At 52.5% G+C, this 14,804-nt stretch overlaps 1 protein-coding gene across 5 annotated transcripts in view; it reads right to left on the minus strand.

Annotated features, from left to right (window-relative positions):
• Window positions 1–14,804, minus strand: part of slc4a11 (solute carrier family 4 member 11) — a 77,571-nt gene that overhangs the window by 5,173 nt on the left and 57,594 nt on the right. For all 5 annotated transcript variants that reach the window (XM_064334711.1, XM_064334713.1, XM_064334712.1 and 2 more), the window contains 12 exons: window positions 11,435–11,516; window positions 10,142–10,265; window positions 9,243–9,449; window positions 6,358–6,442; window positions 5,631–5,756; window positions 5,080–5,193; window positions 4,665–4,797; window positions 4,054–4,127; window positions 3,498–3,735; window positions 2,393–2,499; window positions 939–1,104; window positions 265–438 (listed from right to left, as the gene is read on the minus strand). In XM_064334711.1, coding sequence (XP_064190781.1) covers window positions 265–438; window positions 939–1,104; window positions 2,393–2,499; window positions 3,498–3,735; window positions 4,054–4,127; window positions 4,665–4,797; window positions 5,080–5,193; window positions 5,631–5,756; window positions 6,358–6,442; window positions 9,243–9,449; window positions 10,142–10,265; window positions 11,435–11,516 — 1,630 coding nt within the window. The remainder of the gene's footprint in view (window positions 1–264; window positions 439–938; window positions 1,105–2,392; window positions 2,500–3,497; window positions 3,736–4,053; window positions 4,128–4,664; window positions 4,798–5,079; window positions 5,194–5,630; window positions 5,757–6,357; window positions 6,443–9,242; window positions 9,450–10,141; window positions 10,266–11,434; window positions 11,517–14,804) is intronic.

The raw sequence follows: 14,804 nt of genomic DNA on the forward strand, positions 1-14,804 counted from the left end.
TCCAGGAGCAGGGCTGGCTACCACTGGTCTACACTACATGCACCAACACATGTTTCTTTATGTGTTTGCACAAGAACTCATCACTGGGATAGACTCCCCCCCCACCCACCCACGACCCACAGGATAAGCAGGTATAGACAATGGATGGGTGGATGGATGGATGGAGGGGTGGATGGATTAGAACTCCTCCAGGTTTGACAGAAACGCTGTTTGGCGTTCTGCCCGCCGCGGCGTGGGGCGTGGCGCGGGGCGTGGCAGACTCACGTCTCGTAGAGGTGCCCGCCCTCGACGCGCTGCTCCACGCAGGCCAGCTGGCGCACGTGCAGCGTGGAGTGGGGGAAGGCCGCGTGCATCCATGGCAACCCCAGCACTGACATCAGGATGTTAATGAAGCCCGAGAGCATCAGGTCCCAGTGATACGCCGTGCCCTTCAGTAACCTGCGGCAACACAAATACCAGCATGTAGTACACACACACATAGTACATACACAACTATAATACATACTTACATACAGTACATAATCCCAGTACATACTCACATACAGTACATACACACACACCAGCATACAGTACATACACACATACAGTACACTCGCATACACACAACCACTACATGCACACAGTACATACACACATATACTTCATACACAGTCACGCCCGGGCCTCCCAGGGCTGTTTGGGTTGGCGGTAAGGCGCTGGAGTTTCTCTGGGAGTGACTCCCAGCAGAGGCGGCCTCCTGAGGCCACGTGAGGACCGTGTCCTCGGCCGGGCCTCGTGGGGACGCCGGTTACACAAACACCCGCGGCGGCGGAGGGCCGATACCGCGCGCGGAGCGTACAACAACAAGGGCGGGGCTTGAGCCCGAACCCCGTCCCAGCGGGGGGGGCGGGGGGGGGTGGTCTCCTTGCAGGAGTCAGGGAGGGGTGGGTTTGGGTTACCTGTTCTCCGGGGCGTTGGTCAGCGACACCACGATGTTCTGGTCGATGAAGATGAGCAGTGCCAGGAGGAAGCCCAGCCCCATGGCGCTCAGGATGTTCATGCCCGACAGCCTCTCGAAGGGCGCCACGGTGAACATGGGCCCGTTGTGGAAGTTGAACACGGGGACTGCAGCGCACACACACACACACACACACACACGACACAAACAAGATCTCTGTGAGTGTTTCAGTTGCTTCTCCTTATCCTTCCAGGTTTGGAATGCCCGTAGTATTCATCAACGCTCGCTGCCACCTCCGCTACCCATTAAAGAGAGAGCGATGCCACACTGATGCCCTGGCAGACTGAAACCCTCCCTCCTGGGGGATCCCTCATACAGGGCTGTGGGCACTAGGGTTACTGGTATGGGCCAGATTCAATAGCAGACCGTGGGACCCATCCGTGCACTATAACAGCGCCTTAACAGGATGAGCCACCAGCAGAACCCCCCCAGCGTTTACTGCCCTGGAGTTCAGCTCGATCGGCTTTTTAAAAAGTCAGGGAATAACTTCACAGTTTTTATCATATTGGCTCAAATGTTGATTAAAAAAAAACAAACAAACAAAAAAAAACGTTTTTTCATTCACTGCAAAAATGGCTGCTGGGAGCCACAGTATGACTTCCTGTTGTTAAAAGGCCCTATCGACTTACTGGAGGTGAGAGACAAATCAGCCAATCAGGACGTCAGAATGACTGAGGAAAGGTCTAAATTTACCAGCAGAAATAAATGCCGGGCCACCATGACCTGAAGTGCATGTATTAGCATTGACAGGGAAGGATAGTTGTTTAACTGTCACTGGAGCACACTCTTAGCATCCGCACTCAGCCATTTTGGATCTAAGAATGTCAGGACTACTCAGTAAGAGATCGTAAAGATTGTAGGACATGACCTTATTGTTGATTTATGGATGCGTGTCAAATTGCCATGTCTCTCCCCCACTACCCCCACCTTAAGTACCACAATGGAAGTATGCTTTTAGCTTTCTTGTGTTATCCTTGATAGTTTTTAAGATTGCTACTTGATGATGTTCCCACTTGAACTTCCTCTAGTATTTTCTGATGATTATCAAGTAAGTTAAATCAAGCAATCAATCCAACTGTCAAAAAACATTTTAAAATGTAACATTAAAATCCATCAGTAAAAAAAATTTCAAACAAATTGTACGGTGCTGTTTCTGAAAATGACTTCTGCACACATCGAATCAGACCTTAATAATACAGCGTGTATCCTACACTGTGAACTTCCTGTCGTTATTCCTTTCCTGGAACTAGCCGTGGGTGATGCTAATGTTTTCACGTAGCGGTGTGTGATGGTAATGTTTTCACGTAGCGGTGCGTGAGGGTAACGTATTCACGTTTCCACAGGTGAGTTCCAGAGAAAAGGTGAAAGGGTGAGGCTGAAGAGAGGTGTACTGACGCGAGATGTCTCTGAACAGGTAGGAGCCGATGAAGGAGAACATGAGAACCGAGATGGGCAGGGCGCAGTCCGACAACACCTCTCGGATTTTGGCATGGAGGAAGGGGCTGCAAGACAGAAAAAGAAAATAAAACTCTATTACCCACAATTCTCAGATACTGCAGCGAATAGAGCGTGCTCACATCATGCTTCAGGTTCTGTTGCAGAAAGAAGTTTCTGAGGTATTAGTGTGCTGCAGAGATGAGGTCTTAGGGTCAGTATATATGTGTGTGCGTGTGTGTGTGTGTTTATGTGTGTGCGTGTGTGCGTGTGTGTGTGTGCATGTGTCTGCGTGTGTGCGTGCGTGTGCGTGTGCGTGTGCGTGTGCGAGTACTGAGCTCACAGCCCAGACAACGCAGGTTAAAATACCAGGTGACACACTGCTGGAGCACCCTTGATATAAATGCTGCAGTCAGAAATGCTTCAGTAATACACTCATCTGTATAAAGGGATAAAACGTGAGCTGTGTGGACTGCTCTGGATGGGGGTGTCTGCTAAGCACATGAGTAACGTAACAATAATGCCACAGAGAATTTGATTAGCGTCGCTTCCTCTGGTGTTAGCGGTGTGAAATGGTGCTACGGTTTTAAAAACACGGCAGTTTCAAGCAGCAGTACAATTGATTGATTTGGGCTTTTTAATCTGTTTTCAGTGAAAGGGCCAAACCAGCGCTGAGTGCGTGTGCTGGAGGAGTTTTATGATATTAATCTGACCTTTAATGTGCATTCTCCAAAACCTATCAATACTCTGTAGTGTCTGCCTGAAAGGATATATTGTATTAGAATATATCGCACCTCCTTTTGAACTGGTAGAGGGTGTGTGCACTGTGTTAACGCACCTCCTTTTGAACTGGTAGAGGGTGTGTGCACTGTGTTAACGCACCTCCTTTTGAACTGGTAGAGGGTGTGTGCACTGTGTTAACGCACCTCCTTTTGAACTGGTAGAGGGTGTGTGCACTGTGTTAACGCACCTCCTCTTGAACTGGTAGAGAGTGTGTGTACTGTGTTAACTGGTTTACACACCTTCTTTTGAACTGGTAGAGGGTGTGTGCACTGTGTTAACGCACCTCCTTTTGAACTGGTAGAGGGTGTACCCGAGCCACAGGGTGCCCAGGGTGAGCAGCAGGCAGAGGACGGGCTGGTCGCGGGTGCACTGGATGACGGCCTCGTGCAGGGAGAAGGCTCCGCCCCCAGTGGAGTTGTGCGTTTCATTGGCTCCCTGCAGCAGCGCCTCCTGCACGCGGGGCAGCTCCCCCACGCTGCTGTTCCCCACCCCCACCGGCGTGTGGTAACACTTATGGAAAACTGGGGAGCGAGGGACAGCCGGAGCACAGGAGAGAGAGAGAGAAAAAGAACAGGGATACAGGGAGAGAAAGAACAAGGAAGAGAGAGAAACAGATTGGGATAGAGGGAGAGAAAAAACAGGGTACAGAAACAAAGGGAGAGGAAAGAGAAAAGGGGGGTTTGAGCAGATGGTGAGAAAGGTGAGATGGGGAAAGGGATGGAGGGAGAGAAAGAGCAGAACAGGGCGAGGAAAAGAAAAGGGAAAGAGAAGGAGTGCAGGTTGAATGAGCGCGTCACAGCGATGCGAGTCGAGAGAAGAGAGGCACGCGCGATGCTTACTCTTGACAGTGCCCTTCACCGCGTCCCCCACGAAGGCGATAGAGATGAACAGAGCGATCACCTCCTCTGTGGACCTGCACCACACACACACAACAAGAACAAACACTACAACACCCAGAATGCACTGCGCCGCCAACCAACCGCACCAGTTCCCTCACAGAAATATCAACAGCCATCCTTCCATTTTGTGCACTCTCCGGCTGCCTATCTGGATTCTTGACAGTGATTGGTAGTCCTGCAGGGACACGTGATTGGCTGTAATGTTGCTAAGGGAGAGAGGGTTCTAGTTGACAATGTTTTCCCCAACCACCAGTCTGGCCAATCCACCAGCTGCGGTCGACCATTCTGGCCAATCCCATGGCTGTAGGCTGGAGTGTGAAGCTGGAGACACTTAGAATGAGCTGTGCTGTCCAGCACTGACTGAGTACAGGTGGCAAACTGAGAAACTAACACACAGGACCAGGTGCTCCAGATTGTGGGAATACAAGAAAAATGGGAGTAAAAGGCGTTTAATAGTGTATAGAAGGTGTTAAAACTGGGTAGGGTGTTAGTGACTAGGGCCTTCTGCGAAACTGCAGAGATTTCCCACGATACCCTGCTCGGGGACTGACCGTTTGAAGAGCTTCATGAGGAGGCTGACGTTGAAGACTCCTCCCAGGATGAGGAAGAGGCTGTTCCACAGGCCGATGCAAGCGTAGAAGGCCGCAAAGTCCAGGTCGTAGTCATCACATATGCCCCGGATCACTGCAGCACACACACACGGCCCTATGAGCTCAGCCACCACACACACCACGCCACGATCACCCTATAGCTCAGCACACACACCACGCACACCTATGAGCTCAGCACACACACACACTCACGCACACACACACGACCCTATGAGCTCAGCACACACACGCACACACACAAGCACTGAAACTACAACCTCAGCAACCCACACACATACACACACAACACTACAAAATGTGATAAGGCTGATTTCCGCAGACGAGGCGTGCCGCAGTGCATGCTGGGTAAACGCACCGCTGATGAAGATGGCGAGGGGCGCGGTGGTCAGGGGGATGACCAGCGGGGACCCCGCACACAGAGAGTAGATGACCCCTCCGATGCTCTGGCCGATGATGGTCTTCTGGACATCTGAGGAAAGGGAGGGAGGGGGCCGCAGGCAAGAGACACGCGTTTAAAACACGCTCCGAGAATCTCGGTACGGGAGGTTATTCTGCGGTCCCCACCCCCCTGTTCTGTTCCTGGTTTTGGACGCCCAATCAGGATCACACTGCGACACTCACAGCGCCCTTCGCTGTCGATCCGGGAGAGCGACGGTAAGTATGCGCTCTGCTCTGAAGCGTGTGATGTCACACACTGCCATGTGTAACCTGGGCTTAAGTGCTGAAGCATCAGGCTAAAAATCAACTACAACCAGACCAGGACGCAACTGAGCTCATTCAAGCGCTGAAAGTGAATGGCAAACAACGGGCAATCTTCCTCTCAGACACAGGAAGTGCATTAGACAGGACCGTAAGACTAGCCGCGGGGGCTAACGGAAGGCTAGCCTCCCGTGCTCACACGCTCACCGATCTCGCCCCGCGTGCTCTCATCGTTCAGCGAGCCGAAGGCGATGGCGGGCAGGAGGATGGCGATGTAGAGGAAGATGGCGGTGGTGAGGTACTTCAGCAGGGTCTTGTTACTCCCCACGATACCTGTGGATGGGTGCGGGAGGGCCATTAGACACAACTTCCTCTGACTCTGGCCATGTGAGCAGTGTGCAGTGGACTAGTGTTCAGTGACAGTGTGTGCAGTGAGACTGTGCAGTAGAATAGTGTGCAGCAGTGACACAGTGTGCGCAGTGACAGTGTGTACAGTAGAATAGTGTGCAGTGACACAGTGTGTGCAGTAGAATAGTGTGCAGTGACAGTGTGTGCAGTGACAGTGTGCAGTAGAATAGTGTGCAGTGAGTGCGTGCAGTGAGACAGTATGTTCAGTGACACAGTGTGTGCAGTGAGACAGTGTGTGCAGTGTCTGCTTGGCTGGGCCCAGCAGTGACAGATTGCACTGGAGCTGTCCGCAGTGCTGAACCTGTGCAGCGCAGAAAGAGGGGAGCGTGCAGATCCTCCCAAAAAAACCCAAAAACCCCTCGCCCCAAAAGCCACCTCTGCCTCTCTCTTCACTGCAAGCCCCTGAGCTGAGATTATTCTGTGTTTCTGGTAGTACTGTGTCTGTTCTCATGTCTGCATAAGCACAGGGAACAGCTGAAAACACGCTACATGCAGCAAGCAGCACAGCCGGGGTCCCGGCACGTACCGTCGGTGAAGTCTGAGGGGTAGAGCGGCAGCCGACGGCACAGGTCCTCGTATATCCCCCGGCCCGCCTTCAGGAAGTCCTTACACTGCAACGGGAGAAAAACGTCAACTCAGAACACGCCTATTAAACCTCAAAATCAAACTCAATTAAACCTTCTGACTGGCCATTGGCTAATAGAAGTTGGACTCAGACCAATGATTGATATCTGGTTAGTCTTCTTGCCTGGGGTATGTAACCAGCCCGATTACACACTAGTCTTTCCACACACTAAAATTCAGAAAATTGGACCTCACATGTATCTTACTGGCAGAAACCCAGCAGTTATGCAGGAATCTGAAGCCGTTGTTTTAAAAGTCCAACAATTCAAATAATCATAAATTGTTTTTTTATTTCGTGTTGTTCGTCGATCCAAGAACTTGGCAGAATAAGGTATTATTGAAGTCAGAGGAAAAGCCCTTTTGGAACTGGAGGTCCAACGCATTCTTTCCTTCAATAGTTTATATCTGCCTCTAACACAAAGGACCTGAGTTACCTTTGAGTAAACAGCATGGAATGCCTTGAGCACCGCCCTCCCCCAGACACACACACAGGTGCACACACACACACAGGCGCACACACACACACACATACATACACACACTCATACACACACACACACACTCACACGCACTCACCCATGCGCACACACACACACACACACACACACACACGCACACTCATACACACACACACACAGACACACACACACACACAGGCGCACACACACACAGGCGCCACACACACTCACACACACATACACACACACACTCTCACACACACACAGACACACACACACACACAGGCGCACACACACACTCATACACACACACACACACACACACACACACCCATGCACACACACATGCACACGCACACGCACACCCATGCACACACGCACACACACTCTCACACACACACACACACGCTCTCACACACACACACTCACACACACGCGCACACACACACACACACACACACACACACACGCACACACACACACACACACACCTCCCTCTGCGCAGGTGGCCGCACGCACAGACGCCCCCTCATTAAACTGCCGGGCGTAATGAGATCGTTTGCTCAGGCTGGGGTCTCCAAAGGGCTGCCTGTCAGGGAGCTGCTCCAGCCCCCGTTCCGGTTTAGCAAACAAAGGCTTAGGGTGGGCTTACTGCCCACCTGCCCACCCCTCCACTGTCACACGCAGGGGTTTGTGGGTAGGGGGTGTGACTGTCATTACCGTCTTAACGAGAAGCTGACGACATTTCATTGTTGTGAAATGTTTTTTAAAAAAAATGTTAGCATTTAAGAGCCGGTGAATTTCAAGCCGACATTCAGAGGAGAAATGGGCCTGTAAGCACCAGGCCCTGAGGCGTCGCTGATTTGGAGATCTGGCCCTGATTACGCGGCAGGGGCGGTTCTGACGAAGGTCCGCGGAAGCGGGAGGTCATTCCGCAGGGCGGGGCAGGGCGGGGACCGGTCCGCTGACGATTGATTAAAAATACGACAGGCCACGCGAGGATCAGAGGGGGAGACGGGGGAATTGAAGGGGCATAAATTATGTACAGCGACACCGTCTTATCGAGCCGGGAAGGGCAAACACGGCCAGCCTACTGCCACAAGACGCGTGGGCGGGGGGGGTCAGGCGAGCCCTCCGCTAACGCAGACACCATGCCACCCCCCCTCCCGCCCCCCGGACCTCTGGATGAGAGGACGCTTCACGGGGTGGCCGCAGGACGGGTGAAATGTCAAGCGCGGTTGTCCGGGGCGATTGTGCGCGGAGCCGGGCTCCTCCGCGCCGCGGCTGAGAGACCCTGGCGCTCCGCACACACACTCCATTAATTATGGCCGGGCTGACATTTGTCCCTTCCATGGATACGTGAATGCGGCTGGTGATTATGGTAATGGCCGCCTCCCGAACCAGGAAGAGAGCCACTTCAGCGGGCGCGCCGCTCCTCGCCTCCTGATTGGCCGCCCCTGTGGAGCTCGACCCCCCCACACACACATCACTCCGCACGCCGCGACCTGGATCCGCGCGGACCCCTGACGAGCGTGGCGGCGTGGCGCGGTAGGGGCGATGATTACCGCCAATCCCCGCTATTTTCTGGAGTTGATTTCCCTCCATCGCAACAGCTCGCGTTCGGCACCCACACTGTGATTACAGAGGGCTGGGGGGGTGGGGGGGGCACTGATAAACCCCCCCCCCAGCCTCGGGGCAGAACGCCGCCACTCTGCATTTGATCAGAGGTCTTAATTAGCCCGCGGCACACAGCCCTCGCTGGACAGCAGCCTGTGGGGGGGGGGGGGGGGGGGGGGGGGGGGCTGGGGGGGTGCTGCTGGGCACCCCAGCTTCCCCTCTGTGTGCCCGATTCCTGGACCAGGTCAAAAGGAGGGGGCTGGGCAAGATGTGTGGCACAGACTGTGGGGGGGGGGGGCACTCTCAACCACCCCTGCCATGCCCCACCCCCCCCCCCCCCGAGCTGTGATGCCTTCCCTGCTTTCTATCCTTCTGAACACTGCAGAAGCTGGGTGGACTGTCCATTCCCCCTCATTTTATTGCTTACTAAAATTTTAAAAAATGTACAACAGTGTAGAACAGTGGTAACCAACCCTGTTCCTAGAGATGTACCATCCTGTAGGTTTTCACTCCAACCCTAACACACCTAAGCACAAGTCACTCAACAGCTAGAGGTCTCATTGGGCTGTTTATTAGGAGAGTCAGGTGTGCCAGATTAGGGTTGAAATGGAAACCTACAGGAGCAGGGTTGGTTACACTGGTGTAGATGGGCTGAAGGGCCTATTTTCAGGGTCTCGTATTCGCTGAAAGGCTGGTAAAACGACACGGGTACCAGGAGCGGCTTATTGCTGTGAGGGTCGGTCTCCTCCTCCACGGCCGTGGGCTTCTGATTGGCCTCCGTCAGCTGGTGGCGCTGCATCACCAGGGCCTCCTTGAACTCCTCCTGGGTCTTGGTCTCCAGGAGCTTCTGCCGGAAGGCAATGTCGGAGAACATGGTGGCGAAGGTCCGGCCCAGCTCCATCGCCGTCTTTGTGCTTTTCTGTGCGTGTGGGGGGAGTGGGGGGGGGGGGGGGGGGGAGAGAGAGACAGGAAGAGAGAGACAGAGGGAGAGAGAAGGAGAGACAGTGAAAGAGAGGGAGAGGACAAGGGAGGGTGGAAGAGAAAGAGAGAGAGGAACAGAGTGAGAGAAAGAGAGAGTGAGGGAGTGAGAGAGGGAAAGAGGAAGGGGGAGGGGAGAGAGAGAGAGAGGGTGAGGGAGTAGGAGAGGAAGCGGGAGAGGAAGAGCGAGAGCGAGAGGGAGGGAGAGGGAGGGAGACAACAAGAGAAAAAGAAAGGGGGTATTAACGACCAGGTAGAGACGACGTAAAAAGCACAGATTGCACAGGCGACCACACTCCCCTAATCACAGCAATCTTCACAGACATTTTCCCTTCTCTAACAGCGGCTGAGGCTGCATCCTCTCATTTTAAAACACAGCACACTGTGGCCGGCCAGCTCCAGCAGCTCCAGCAGCTCCAGGCTCAGAGAGAGAGGAGCAGAGACCGGTCTCTATGCGCGACAGGGCGTCTCTGCGGGTCCTTACGGTTCCGTCCCAAGCCCTGCCTGCGGCCCACGGAACGTCTTAAATCTGCTGTGAGGAGCCCAAGGGGCCAATCGGGGCGGGGACACAAAGGTGGGCCGGTCACCGTGCCGACCCTCACGCTGCGTGCTGTGTTTGTTTGGGGCGGGTACCATTTTGTGCGGGGCCAGGACCAGGATGATGTAGCGCACTTCGCAGCAGTTCTCCCCCCAGTTCTGCGGCCGCTCCAGACGGGAGATGCACACGTGCCGCCTCTGCAGGCTCTTCACATTGCAGCTGCGCAGACACGAGCAAACACACACAGATTCACATTGCAGCTGCGCAGACACGAGCAAACACACACAGATTCACATTGCAGCTGCGCAGACACGAGCAAACACACACAGATTCACATTGCAGCTGTGCAGACACGAGCAAACACACACAGATTCACATTGCAGCTGCGCAGACATGAGTAAACACACACAGATTCACATTGCAGCTGCGCAGACATGAGTAAACACACAGATTCACATTGCAGCTGCACAGACATGAGTAAACACACACAGATTCACTCTACAGCTGCGCAGACATGTGTAAACACACACAGATTCACTCTACAGCTGCACAGACAGCTATGGGGATGAGGTGGAACAGGAGCTGCAGTATGACAGTGAGAGCAGTTAGTTTACAGGGATGAGGTGGAACAGGAGCAGCAGTATGACAGTGAGAGCAGTCAGTTTACAGGGATGAGGTGGAACAGGAGCAGCAGTATAACAGTGAGAGCAGTCAGTTTACAGGGATGAGGTGGAACAGGAGCTGCAGTGTAACAGTGAGAGCAGTCAGTTTACAGGGATGAGGTGGAACAGGAGCTGCAGTATGACAGTGAGAGCAGTTAGTTTACAGGGATGAGGTGGAACAGGAGCAACAGTATAACAGTGAGAGCAGTTAGTTTACAGGGATGAGGTGGAACAGGAGCAGCAGTATGACAGTGAGAGCAGTCAGTTTACAGGGATGAGGTGGAACAGGAGCAACAGTATAACAGTGAGAGCAGTCAGTTTACAGGGATGAGGTGGAACAGGAGCAGCAGTTAACAGTGAGAGCAGTCAGTTTACAGGGATGAGGTGGAACAGGAGCTGCAGTGTGACAGTGAGAGCAGTCAGTTTACAGGGATGAGGTGGAACAGGAGCAACAGTATAACAGTGAGAGCAGTAGTTTACAGGGATGAGGTGGAACAGGAGCGCAGTATGACAGTGAGAGCAGTCAGTTTACAGGGATGAGGTGGAACAGGAGCAACAGTATAACAGTGAGAGCAGTTAGTTTACAGGGATGAGGTGGAACAGGAGCAGCAGTATGACAGTGAGAGCAGTCAGTTTACAGGGATGAGGTGGAACAGGAGCTGCAGTATACCAGTGAGAGCAGTCAGTTTACAGGGATGAGGTGGAACAGGAGCAGCAGTAACTCACAGGATACAGAGCCAGGACTGCTGGTATTGGACTCCCGTTGCCGTGGCAGTGACCCCCTGGATCGTCTCGGAGAGCAGGTGCACTATGGGATACAGACACGGTGGAGGGGATGGGGGGGGTCATTCAGGGCTGACACCATACTGATGATGCTCCCTACACGCTTCATGCTTACCTACACGCTTCCCCAACCAACAGAGACTTACCACACACGGGACATTCCCCTTCAACCTGACAGCCGCGAGGTCGCGACCTCTCACAGGTAAGCGGCCGTCTTGCCGCGTGAAGGAAGAGCGGAACACGCTCCGGTATAAAAGTGGCGCACCCTGTCTTTTTGCGCGCTCTTCCGTGACCTCATAAGGACGCAGAGGTGAAGGCCTCGCGTTACCTGTGCTATTATTCCCCCCCCCGCATTTCCCCCCTGAACCGCCGCTCTCTCTCTCTCCCTCCGTTCAACACTCTCCACCGGCCCCTCAACAGAACCAACTCTCCATTCATCATGCACAAGGATGTACGTCTCCATGACAACAACATTTCAGAAGTGAAAGAGAGAGGAGAAAAGGAGACAGTGAGAGACAGAGAGAGAGAAAGAGAGAGAGACAGGTAGGACACCGAGGGTAAGGTTAATTCTAGTGGCAGTGTTTACTGATTATTGATATGCATTACTGTTTAAAAGTAATGTTTTACAATTAGACTGAATTTACATATGTATTTCATGCCAATTGTGAAGAATATTAATTTGAGAGGAAGTGATAGCAAGGGAATGACAGAAAGAAAGAGGGAGAGATGGAGAGGCTGGGAGAGAGAGAGAGAAAGGGAAAGCCAGACTGAGAGAGAGAGAATTAAAGAGAGAGAGAGAGATAATCTGAGGGACAATGGTTGACCACCAAATGTATTCATCTTAATTATAATTATTATTATTATTATAAACTTATTTTCTATTGTGGCATTATTATTATTATTATTATTAGTAGTAGTAGTAGTATTATTAGTATTATTATTATAGTGTTGTTTGTTGTTGTTACTACAGTTAGATAGCATTGTTTGTTTCCATTCATGTTCATGTTCTAATGTGTTTCTGCATTTCTATATACTGTATATGCTTTGGTAAAATGTACATACATATTTCATGCCAATAAAGCATTATGAATTTGAATTTGAGAGAGAGAGAGACAGGGAGCGGGAGAGAGAGAAAGAGAGGGAGGGAGACACACAGAGTTTAATTTAGGGAAGCAGGCCCTCCGGTCACAGGGTGTTGGTAGGTAAATTGCCCCTGTCTGCGGAGGTACAGGCAGCACGGCGTCACACAAAACCAGCCCAGGAAATCTAGCCTGGGAGCCTTCAGAAATGAACGCACACTTCTGAAGGAGCCAGCCAGCCAGTCAGGGCGGCCGGCCAGCCTGACGACACGCGAGAGATCTGCGAAGGCACCGCGTGTCACACGAGCGAAAACACGGCGCGCGTTCGCGTCTGTTCGCCGGGATCGATCTCCGAGCTTAAGATCCCACCTGTGACAAATCCCGGGTAGATCTGAGCCTGTTTGCGCTGCGTGCCCAAGGTCCTGCAGGGCTTACATCACCTCCGGCAAAAATACCACCACTGCTGTTCCACCAGGACTCTGTTTGCATGCTGAAAGCACAGTGTGTACAAGACACAACTGAACTAAGCCACCGGGGTGAATGAGCGGGTGGGCGCACATGCAAAGCGGAGCGTATCCCACGGGCGTGGCCAAGACGCTAATTATGCAAACGACGTCCCAGCATGCACAGGGGCCACGTGCGTTCCTGTGAGCGGAACCCTCGGCGGCTTTTTAAGAGCGGCGAGGGTCGGGGACCGTTTGGCAATGTCAGCGCGGAACATGGAGGAGGAAGTGACATCATCATCAATGGGCAAGAGAGACTGGGAGCGCATGCTCCAGGACGGTGATGTCATTGGCATCGTGCGTTCATTCAGAGTGCGAGACAGCGAGCAGCCGCGTGGATCCACAAACGTCCATCCGGGACCTGTGCAGCCAGTTCCGTCTCCAGTGGTGCTGGACCAGGACCTTATCAAGGCAGCTTCGGTGTGTCAGAAATAACAGGAGAGCAGTTCAACAAATTATTAGAAACGGTCGCAGATATCTAAGCATCTACGCTCCAGAAAGTCTGCTGCAGCCCGGGAAAGTGTTTGGGCCTGGTTTTACAGACACATTGTTGTAAACTCTTTTGTTAAGTTTGCAAACCCAATCAAAGACCCACACTGTACCCCAGCTTGTTGATCTCAAGCACAGTGTGTACAAGACACACGAACTAGCCACGGGTCAATGACGAGTGGACATGCAAAGTGGAGCGACCCAGGGTGGCAACAGTGGTTTCCAGTACAAACGTTGGGTGTCCTGTTCCCTGCTGGAGTTCAGCCATTGTTCTCAATGTGAACTGATTTGCTTTGGTACACATGCAGATGTGTAAATGCATATGGCATGTTTTAATTTGTTTTTTCAAATATGTAATTTGTTCTCGATCAAAGCATCGGCAAGATGGTGAGAATGTAAATATAAAGCGAATCAGTCTAAGCGATGACGGATGCTTGATTTAGCAACTCAAGCGTTTGCAGAGCTTCCCAACGCTCGGAAGAGGCCCCGGGCTGTACACACACAGTTCTTCTTTGTCGGCAAGTCTTCTGTGCACATCGACATGAACACACTGAGAAAAGAAAGAAGTTTAACTGTGGGACAGAAGTGAAACTGATTTCAGGTTCTTGTCGCCGATGTCCACAGGTAACCGGTGGCGACGCCGTACACTGTGCTGGTGTTCACATCAAACACCGCGCCCCCCCCCCCCCCCTTCTGGAGAGACGCCTGGTGCAGTCAGGAGTGCAGCTGACGCCGAACGCCGATGCAAATCCCCCCCCTCCCCGTGCCTGGGGGCTTGTTCCCATGCCAGGCTGCTGTTCTGTGCTCTGATCCCATCTCAATCTGTTTCCCCCTGTCACAAAAAACTGCCGGAACAAAAAGGGGGGGGGGACCTTCTGCTTCTCTGTGTTATAAAAGCCATTCCCCTGCTCTTCTCTGAAGTTCCATTAAAACATGCTTCGCCCGGAATTGTACAGCACTTGCATCATCACTGATTTTTTATTTTCTTAATTTTTTTTCTTTTTACAATTTTGGTGCGCCAACTCCATCGGCTCCATCGTTCTCCTCCGCTGCATGTGGCGCATCTTGTCACACTGCAGACTAGAGTGAAGCTCACAGAGTGGAGTCGTAGGAAGACCTTTTACATGCGGCTTTAGCATGCAGTCCACAGGTGCCCCCTCAACCAGCAGGGGGTGCTAGATATCAATGAAACGCAGACCCCACGGTGTCATGATTCACAGTGTCATGGGTTTGCTGCTGTAA

Source organism: Anguilla rostrata, chromosome 5 (genome assembly GCF_018555375.3).
Source record: "Anguilla rostrata isolate EN2019 chromosome 5, ASM1855537v3, whole genome shotgun sequence".
Lineage (NCBI taxonomy): Eukaryota > Metazoa > Chordata > Actinopteri > Anguilliformes > Anguillidae > Anguilla > Anguilla rostrata.